Source organism: Juglans microcarpa x Juglans regia, chromosome 2D (assembly GCF_004785595.1).
Source record: "Juglans microcarpa x Juglans regia isolate MS1-56 chromosome 2D, Jm3101_v1.0, whole genome shotgun sequence".
Taxonomy (NCBI): Eukaryota; Viridiplantae; Streptophyta; class Magnoliopsida; order Fagales; family Juglandaceae; genus Juglans; species Juglans microcarpa x Juglans regia.
The window spans coordinates 15,365,471-15,376,090 of NC_054596.1; the positions used below are offsets into that span (position 1 = coordinate 15,365,471).

The following is a 10,620-nucleotide window of genomic DNA, read 5'->3' on the forward strand; positions in this document are numbered from 1 at the left end:
AATAACAGGAAGAACTCAATGGCAAAGACAGTTGAACAGAAATGGAATGAATTCACGATGGGGTCAAATGAGATCAAGCATTGCCACCAATATTCAAATACATGAAAATGGCGTATATTCACGTTACAACCTCAAATCACATACATAAGCTCCAGCAGGATTTCAGTAAAATGACATGTCAACAAAGAAATAAGTACATTTCCCATTTTATTATTCCTTGGTCGTTTTTCCTTCGACCTCCAAAATGGTTGATTGAAAAGACCAGGAAATTTTCCCTCGCACCCATAAAATAGCTTTGATGGTAACCTGCAAGTTCAACTGCCTCAGACAAAAATAGGTTAGACATTTGAGTCATGTTGCAAACAACATTAGAGAACTTCCTCCAGCATTGTTTGCTTCAAAATGGTAACTTGTATCTCTCCCCTACTTGTACCAAAGCTTAAATTTGTTGGGTTTCCTTGTGTTTTAGCCCCTCTTCAACCGTATTGCGTATTTCAGTTGTATCTTGTTCTCGTTTTTGTTCCCGTTTGCTTTCCAATAGCTTCCCAGTCTTGCCAATGGCGAGAATCAGCTCAAGTTGCTTTTGCTGCTGCTCCTACAGATAACACTCAATCGCGAAGCTAAACTCAGAATATAAGCATTTTGGCTCCTCAAAATTAAAGTCATGAATAACACCTATTATGACACCAATCCATAGTTCTCACCAACACTGATATTGATTAACAACCTAGACATATAAATAAAAAAGATCCCGGAATCAAGAGGAATACCATATAGACAGATAAAAATTTGGACAGACGGAAACAGGCAAATGGAAATTAGCTGAGAATCCACCAATCTTGATATCAAATCTCGAGGAAAATAACTCGTTACACTCGAGAAAAAATTTATAGTCCTTAGGGTTACTTTATAATATTGTTAAATATACCTGCATAGCCAGCAGCACTTTATGAATTTCACCAAGCTCCTTTTCCAGAATGTCCTCTTGTATTGCTAAAGCTCGAGTGGCCTCTGAGTTCTTTTGAGCCAAAGCTGCAGTCTTTAAGATTTATACAAACACTTGGGATGAGTTGAGTTGGGATTAAAGCATGATTGAATTGGGTTGAGTTAGAAGTCAACAATGAGAATCTGGTAAATTGAATTAGTTACCAATAAACATTGTGATATATAACATTTTATCAATATACACAATTCCTCATACCAATATCTGGTTTACGAGAATGGATCCTAACCAAGTCAACCTGTCAAAAAGCCAGCCCTTATACAAAATGCTAAGGGCATAGATGTCTTTTTGAACTCCATCCATGTTTAACCATCAACTTACAAAAAATCACATCTCCTTCTAGGCTAGAACTGCCTGTCCCTAAAAGCACTAAAATCATCTGATTCAACCATCTAGTAGATGACAACTTATTGGAGCTTCCAATAATGCTTCTAAGCTTACAGGCACCCACTAGAATATATGCCACGCCATTTTATAGTTAATAGTGTTGACAGCAAATGTACATTCTAGTGCCTGAAGTTCCAAGCAGTGGTAACTAAAGAAACAAAGACCACTTTTATCTTGACTAATATTGTTCGTTCATACTTGCATGCTAATTACCAACTCCACTTTTTAAGTCTCAACTAATGATCCTGCAACAACCAGAATTGAGTATAGGAGGGTAATAAATGAGATTTAAGATTGTTTGGGAGAGACAAGTTCTTGAAACTTATAATGATTCCAATGGACTCTAATCGTAACATTGATTAGTCATGATAGAGTATAATCCCAGACTTTTGAGAGATGATTTTTAATGGAGTATGGGACATGATGGCAATTGAATGATTGTTTTCCGTATTATTTGTCTTGACTTGTGACCCTGAACATTTGTCACTATTTTAGGATGGCCCTCTAAACATGAATGAACCATATGATGCTGAAAGTCAGGCTGGACTAGGCAGGATGGCTCTAAGGTGTTAAGAGGATATTGTAAAGTAAGTAATGGACTAAATTAAAATTAAAAATCCGTGTACTTGGGCTACGCCTACTTTCATATCAATAAAATTTTATTTTACCTATAAATAAAAAGTAACGGAGAAAATTGCATGGAACTCAGCTGGTCAGAATCTACAAATAGCTGCTGAGGGGTACGCTATTGAGCAGTTTTACTGTATGCATTCCATACTTCTGAAGGGAAGACTAATTGGACTGTAGTAAAGAATACAGTGAGGATATGCTCAGAGTCCTCTGATGCATTGACAAGCAGAAGGTGTTGTAGTCTACATTCAAGCTGACCAGAGAAGTTAAAGGCCAGTGGACTCAAGGAGGACCCACTAGAAGCAAGAACTTGGACAAGCCCCCTACACATGCCATCACTTCAAGGAAGTATTCTACAAGCATTTGCTTTTAACATCAGTCAGAGATGCTAAGGCGAAAGAATTCACCAATAGGTAGTCTTAGCTAATGCATATCCATAAGCAAGAAGTCATCCGTGTGCCTTAGAAGACCTACTTGTGATAGTTAGCTGTTAGATGAGTAATAAGGGTTTCCTTGTGATACAAGCAAAAAAGTTGAGGAGAATGTATCAAATATATTATGTAGGCATGACTTGGCATCAAATGGAGTCCAACAACGAGATATTGTAAGGGAACGTCTCAAATAACCATTGCCATACTCAAGGATAAAGGGGATCTAGAATACATACTCTCTCCCTCTCTCTCTCTCTAATATATATAGGCTATCATTATTACAATTAAAAGACAACTAAATGGGAAATGTTATGCTGAGGCCTGATTTGTGAGTAAAGTAAGTGTTCAACAACAACAAGAAGAATGTGTTTCCTTTAACCCCTGAATCTTCTTCTCGTTCCTCACGAACTGCAACATTTTTACCACTCCCTGTGGTGATGTGGATGGCCACTACTCCCACAACTGACCTCTGCACCCAGTTTCAGCCATTTCTCACTGTATTGCCAATTGTTATGGGCATTTTCTTAAATTTGCAGTGGCACAGGTTTGCCTCACCAAAGCCCTCATTCTCTCTCTCTCGTTCCCTGTCTATTTCTCTCTCACTCTCTCATTTTCATGCCTAACATTGGCTAATCTTTCTGGAGTAAAAAGCCTAGGTGTGATTTAGACTTTCCTTCGGTATTACAGATCTAGTGGAAAGTTTTATGTCCAAGAAAACAGCCCCATTGGATATAACCACACAAGCCAACCAGTATAGTCCTATTGTCAACATTCTCATATATACACTCTCCTTTATCTATTTTCATGCATTCATAGCCCACTGCCTTTACCTTAAAAGTGCATGCCAAGCATCTATCTTATTAAAAAATATTTTTGAAATTCCTAGAACCCTACAAGATTCCAATCATAAATAGACTCGTCTACATGGTCATCCAAAAACAAAAGTAATAGAAACTAGCTCGCATCACAAATTCCACCCACCTTGATTATGAACCACTTAAGCAGATAAGCTACGCCAAAAAGAAAATTGTTAGCATATACCATATGCCCAATTGTTTGCAAATATAATTCTGCAATTCTTCGGTACCCCCAAGAAAAAGTAGGAGCTAACATACTCCCCACGTTTGAACTCAATTTACACACATTATTCATCTCTAATATTTTTGTTTTAAAAAACCACAATTTATCTCCAATATCAAAAGGACCAAAACAATTTTAGAGGCTCGAACCATGTCAAGAAATAAAATTTGGAACAAGTATAGGCAAAATCATAGAAAGTCTATCCAAACTGATTATAATATATCTTCTCCTATAATACGAAACTAGTCAAACTTGAAGTGAGCGCACGTCCTTAATCATTGATTCCTCCCCCTTTTTTTTCCAATATTTTCTTTGCGATCTCTGGCTTACTCTTATCCATTACTAATTTAACTTCTAAAGTTTTTCTCACGCTATTCACAACATTGACATCTCTTTCCATGTAATTATATAATTCTCCTGATCTTATGCAATTGCATTTAATTAGTTTTTTTTTTTTCTTTTTCATTTCAATGAACCGCATAGCTCGTAGCAGCGATACCATTAAATCCCACCATCAAAATTAGCCCCCTACACCACAACCTGATAGACCCCAAAGCTTTCGGAAATGTGTGGACATGGAGAATGGGAGTTATTGTGTAATAGAGGACAGTTATTTGCATGCCCAAGATCATGTACAACAGTTATTTGTAGAATAGCAGTTATTATGTTAACTATTACCGTATGTGTGACTATGTAGATACGTGGCAACTGAATAGGTGTATAGCAATTATGTAGTGTTGTATGTGGCAGTTATGTGGGGTTGTAGTATAAGTAATGTGTGGTTTCCTCCGCAACCCAAGTGGAGAATTTTCTCTTTTCTATCATTTGTTTTCATCCACATAGATCTTAATACCGGGACCTATCACAACCTTGCCTTGAAAATTATTATAAATGGGACTTTCACTAGTTCTTTGTTACACTAGACTTTAACCAATATAAGAGGATCCATGAATGTTTCTGTTACCTCAGCAATGGGATCCTTGAGAGCCTTGCGCGTGACCCGAAACCTTATCCCCAACTTCTCAAGATGCCTCGACAAGACCCGAATTATAGTCGCGGAGCTACGCAGGTCCTCCTCCAATTTCTCAACCCTCTCCAGCAAATTTACCTCATTCCCACCCGTCACTCTCTCCCTAGATACCCGCCTCCACTGCTGCCTCCGAATCCACGAACCGATCGCAACCCCACCCGCCAATAATACGACCCCCCACACCGAAACCCTGTTCCCGACATCCACCAGAACCACCTTCTTCGAGCTCGAGAGAAACGCTAGATTGGCAGCGAAACCGATAGAAAAGATCGCCGCCGACGAAACGAGACAGAGCAATTCGGCAATGGAAAGAAACGAGTCGAAAGTGAGACCTCCGAAGACGTCGTTTCTCTGAACGGTGCCTTGGGATCCGTAAACCCTGAGACGAGTTGTATGGTGGGTCATGAAGGAAATAAGATTATAAGAACGTTGGGAGAAGCGGGCTAGGTTTTGGGAATGTAGTGGGATAGAAAGGTAGCGAGAGTCGATTGGGGAAGGGAGAGAATAGCTCCTGGGAGGATAAGTGGTGCTGGTGGCGAAGTAGAGGGTGAAGCGAGAGGGCGAGTTAGTGAAGAGGTTTTGGAGAGAGATGGACATTTTTTGCGGGACTGTGGCTTCTGAGTGGATGTTTCAGTCGGTCAGTTCTGCGTTGAATTTGGAGAGTGGGAGGACATGGCTGGGGGGCTCTTGTTGAGCTTCGGTGCTGCAGCTGCTCCTTCCCACACACGCTCTCTAACAGACCTTGGCGATGGATGCGATGATTTGCGGGTTTGCGCGCGGGGTATATCCGCGCACGGTAGAAATGTACTTTACACGGGCCAGTCGACGTTAAAAATTTTGGAGTAAATAGCGGCGGCGGCCTACTGGGCTTTGAAATGGGCTCCTCACCCTCACGGGCCTTACAACAACCATTTTTTTTTTTTTTTTCTTCCCCGAAGCATTTTAGAATTGACAAATAATAGAGTTATTACTCTATTATTATCTATTTACTATTCTTTTTATATTTATTTTTTTTATTTTTTATTTTACTTAATAATTAAGGAAGTAAATATTAATAAAGTTATATATATTTTTTAATTTTTTCTTAATGATTAAGGATGTTAAAAAAATACTTAAAAAAATGATAAAAACAAAAAAAAACTTAAAATACACTTGGGTATACTACCCTATCACTACCCGAATAGAATCTAATTGAATAGATTATAGAACATAAAGTTTGATTTCATCTACGAAAGCTTATGGCCTGATGGCATATCATCTAAACCTCCAAAATGGACGTCTTGGATTTGACCCATTTTCCTGACTTAAAAAAAAAAAAAAAAAAAAGTTCTATTTCATCTATAACATTAAAATATGCTATTGTGATATCCATTTCTCAATGGGCCTCTGAAGAATATATATATATATATATATATATATATATATATAAATTCAAGGAGATTGTTTATATATTTTACAAGTTCATCAAAATTCCTCTTAAAACAGTTTTTACAAAGAGCCGTAAAAATAATTGTATTAAAAACCGATGTGACTTAACAAAATAAAGCTTATAGAGTTTTTTTGTATTGTAAAATATATTTGGCGTCCCCCATCAAATTATGTTAATTAAATCTTGCATTTGGAAGAAATGAATACAGAAGTAGCAAAATAATATGTTTTCATAAATTCAGATCGATGATTGTAGAACCCAAAACCACGTATTCAATTGTGAACTCAAGTTTATTTGGAGAGGTAACAAATTAATTAACAATGGCATTAATATTCCTGCATAGTGGAAAATTCTTTTCTCTTCTCTTCTATATATGTGAAAGAACAAATGATTGTGTATATATATATATATATAGGCTAGTTGGCGTAATAATGGATAAAGAAATGTTTCATCCAAAAGAAAAATTAAAAAATTATCTTGCAAACTAATGTAATTTTTATATACCCATAACATGGAAGAATATCCGGAGTACTAGTCATTATAACAAAATTATTTATTTGTAACTAGTTATTTTTTATTAAAATGATTATTTTCTATTAAAATGAATCTATTCTCATCACAAATAGTTATTCTCGCCGTAAATAACTTGTCATAAATACTCAATTTTTTGTAACTAGCTAGCTAGTACCTGTACCGTGTATTACGTCTGGACAGATTTCTCAATGGATGGTTACGAGTAATTATATTATTACAATCGGATTCAAATAGGGAAAGAAAAAGAATTCAACCTCCAATTTTGTTTTTTTAGTTAATCGCGAGAAAGAAAGAAAAAATGTTAATTAATTCTTAATCAGGTAATCGAGAATATTCAAATATTCCATATATCATGTTATCTCATCATCATCATTAAGACTTTCTAAAATCTCTATTAACGTTCGTACGTACGATCGACCACCCTTATGTATCACAGTTCATGATGTCTTACGCCGTTCATCATGTAGTAGTAGTTAATTAGTTAATTAATTGGATTTTTGTTTTGGGCGTTTTGTCAATTATAATGTCGATTTCAAATTAATATAAAAATCAGTAGTACTCCTTGTTTGGTACGTGTTTTACGGTCGTATGATATTCACATGCATGCATGCATGGTAGGGTGCCGGCCGACAATCAAATTTTTGAATTAATCAGCTTAGAGGTTGACATTTTGTTGGAAGTCATGCACCCCCAACGAACTAAAAAGAAACAGAGAGAAGACATCTTGTTGGGATCGAACTAGATCGCGCGCTCATCATTATAATATGGGTCAGTACTACCATTTCAGTTATAGGTTTAGCATTGATCGGAGTACGCAAACAAATGCATACGTAAGATTACGTACGTACAATTTACACAGCGTTGGAGTAGTACTCGATCGGAAGTTGTTAATCAAAAGCAGAAGATCATGGAAAATAGAGTACTACTCGAAAGCTCAGCATGCATGCAGCTTATCAAACAAAAAAAAAAAGGAAAAAAAATGGCATTAACATTAATCTTAATGGCCGGAGATGATGACTTTGACACATGACACTAGTACTGATCATGAGCTTTGCATTTCCTTATTTTTAGGAAATAATATTCAAGCTGCCTGCCTGCCTGCCTGTTGATCGATCGGTACTGATCTGTAAGTCAGCCAATATACAAGTGCATGAGTTTGGCGACTTTGGAAAACTATGCGGGCCGGCATGCAGCTTTTACGTTTACTTATCGGTCAGGAACTTTTGGTGAAGCAAGCAAACAAGCAATATAAACATATATATATATATATATATATTGTTTCTCTTCTGGCTTAAAATTATAATATGGTTTGACTGTTGCAAGTTGCAAAAAGCTGATCACATGCATGCAGATTAAGATCATGCGCGCAGATGAATGAGGGGCCGGAGATCTTTTTCACCATTTACTTTACATTATTACTCTATCCCATGCATGCAAGATCATCATGTCTTATTACACACACACACACACATATATATATATATATATATTAATTATATATATGGGACAATATCCGATTGATTAATTATTCCCTGTGCATGCATAGATCTAAATGATCTTAATATATATATATATATATATATATATAAATCCCGCAAATGCTTATAATAAGAAGTAACCGCGCTAGCTAATGATCGGTGCTAACAGGCGAAATATATATTTGTTTAATGTCCGATCATGTAAGGAATTGATACAGTGAAATTGTCTATATATATATATATATATATATATATATATATATTTTTTTTTTTCCAATTTGAAGGTTTCAAGCAAAAATTTGAAGTGATATTTTTATAGGTATAAGTTTGTAATTTTGTTGTTACTCTATTCAACACATAAGATAAGATTATTAATATGGTGACATGACGAGAGTACAAAAATTAAAGCTAGAAGTCTCCAAACGTAGTTCAGGGTCTTTTCGATTCTTTGAAGATACATGTACGCATTATGTTCTTCAAACCAAGCGCGCAGTACTACTCGTATGTATATATCAGATTTTAAATTCAGGACTACATATTTATTATTTAAAAAGTAGGGTCTACTATTAAAAAAATAAATTTTTCAAATGAATCTCATAATTTACTCATTTTTTCTTTCAAAAGGAGTATGCTGAATGTAAATAATCTAAAACTGTAAATATAATTTTTCATATATATATATATATATTTGTTAGGGTTGCAACCCTACTAAACCATTTAATATTTGGACCCGACCCGACCCGACCCGACCCGAACATGGATGAATATCAGTCTGACCTGACCCGATATCGGGTCAACCTGTTATCATTTTTTCTTTTAAAAAAAACGAAAGGGGAAAAGAAAATTATATCAGACTGATCTGAAACAAAAATCACGAATCTCCTTCTAAAATATTATTGAGTGCTAAAACTTCGGTGATCACATTCATTTGCCCTAAATGTGGTGGGTTTGCTATTGAAATTGTCAAACCCAAGATTGTCGAGCCGCTTGAAATGGAGTTTCTGGAATCCCAGAGGCCTATAGAGAAGCAAGAGAAAATGATAACAAGGAGAAGACGGAAGAGGAGCAAAAATCGAAAGAGAAAGACTCATCACACTAAGGAGCAAGAATCGAAGAATGGCTTGAAGATGCTCACCCACCTTCTTAACCTGATCAATGAATGAAATATAAGACACAGTTCCATAATTTCTAGCCAACACCCTATACTTGTCCCTTCTAGCAAAGTTCATGCACTCAAACCTAGTGTAGCAGCCAAGATCCTTTGCACATAATTTGCAACATCATGCGGACTTTTTCCAAAGGAACATGTTGCTTCTATTGGTAACTGGTTCAAGAACGTTACCTCATAGATAGGCCCAGGGTTCATGAAGAAGAAAATCGGGTCCAATGCTTTCCAACCCCTAGTTGTGGTTGCATGGATGAACCCAACGCGATAATTCATAGCCATTGGGACAATTCGATCCGTTAGCTCAGCAAATAGTGCACTAAACCTCAAAAGGAAGGGTTCCCTGCCTGTTGTTCCTTCGAGGCAAACCACCAGATCTCCCTTTCTTAATTGTCACTTGATTTTCTCTGCATCTGTCTCCCGAATTCGTGTTAACCTAACAGTGGGTATTGGCAACATGATCTCAGTTAATTGAAGGAGAAGACGGAAGAGGAACAAGAATCGAAGGATAAGAAACGACAAAGGTAATGAGAGAGCCAGGGTGTGATTTGCATGATTTTAGGCAGGTTAAAACCAGCGTTTTACGGGTTCAACTCGAAAATACTTTTCACTCGTGTTTATCGAGTCGGGTCATTCAGGTGGGTCAGGTCTGCGGTTTTTCTGCATAGGCCTATATATTGTAGTAGTAAAATTATCTCTATCTTGTATCAAAAGCTGAAATATGCAAATTTATCCTCCTCGCATGCAAGGTAAACTCATTCTTAATAAGTGCATGTAAATATAGATTCGGATTTCAAAATAGCACTACATGTTAAATTACCATTTATTCCAAAAATTTAAACTAATAATTCTTATGGTTTTCTAAACTATTTTTTCTTACAATTTTGATATTTATATATAAAATCTATATATAGTACTAAAACTGAGGCAATATTTTATTTTGCATAGAGTGGAATGAATTGATTCTGATATTTAGTTAGAGTTGAGACATAAAAATAAATAAATCAAATTATATACATAGTTTTACTTTAGGAAAAGAAATTAAAAAAAAAACGATTTATATACAGTTTTTCTTCCAATTCGTTTTCGGTTTAGCTTTTAAATATTTTGGATCAAGCAATCTTATCATGTACTTGGAAAGGGAAATATATATATATATATATATATATATATATATATATATATATATATATGGATATTACTAAAAGAATAAACAATGAGAAAAACATACGAGGAGTGCTAGTTACAGCATGTACTTATAATTTTATTTATAAGACTCATTTGATTAATTTTTTTTTAAGTTCAAATTTTGAATTTCAAAATTTATGATTTTCAGCATATCAATAACTGACATATGGAGAAATAGATTTTTTGTAAATTTTTCTTAAGTACATTTAACATTTTCTAAAACATTAACTTATAATATTTCTTTATATATATATATATTAAAATT

General features: G+C 35.5%; 1 protein-coding gene across 1 annotated transcript; it reads right to left on the reverse strand.

The window, feature by feature from the left end:
- Positions 1-31: 31 nt before the first annotated feature.
- On the reverse strand, positions 32-5,371 carry LOC121250017. Its single transcript, XM_041148920.1, has 3 exons — positions 4,496-5,371; positions 929-1,039; positions 32-595 (listed from the first exon to the last, which is right to left on the reverse strand). The coding sequence occupies exons 1-3, from the start codon at positions 5,156-5,158 to the stop codon at positions 440-442; spliced, it is 930 nt and encodes a 309-aa protein (XP_041004854.1). The 5' UTR covers positions 5,159-5,371; the 3' UTR covers positions 32-439.
- Positions 5,372-10,620: the final 5,249 nt, after the last annotated feature.

What these genes read in the sequence shown, in the direction of transcription:
- LOC121250017 (XM_041148920.1), bottom strand. Translation starts at nt 5,158, where the DNA reads ATGTCCATCTCTCTCCAAAACCTCTTCACTAACTCGCCCTCTCGCTTC. An exon ending in TCAAGGATCCCATTGCTGAG is followed by an intron (nt 1,040 to 4,495) that starts GTAACAGAAACA and finishes TAAATCTTAAAG; the next exon opens with ACTGCAGCTTTGGCTCAAAA. An exon ending in AAGTGCTGCTGGCTATGCAG is followed by an intron (nt 596 to 928) that starts GTATATTTAACA and finishes TGTTATCTGTAG; the next exon opens with GAGCAGCAGCAAAAGCAACT.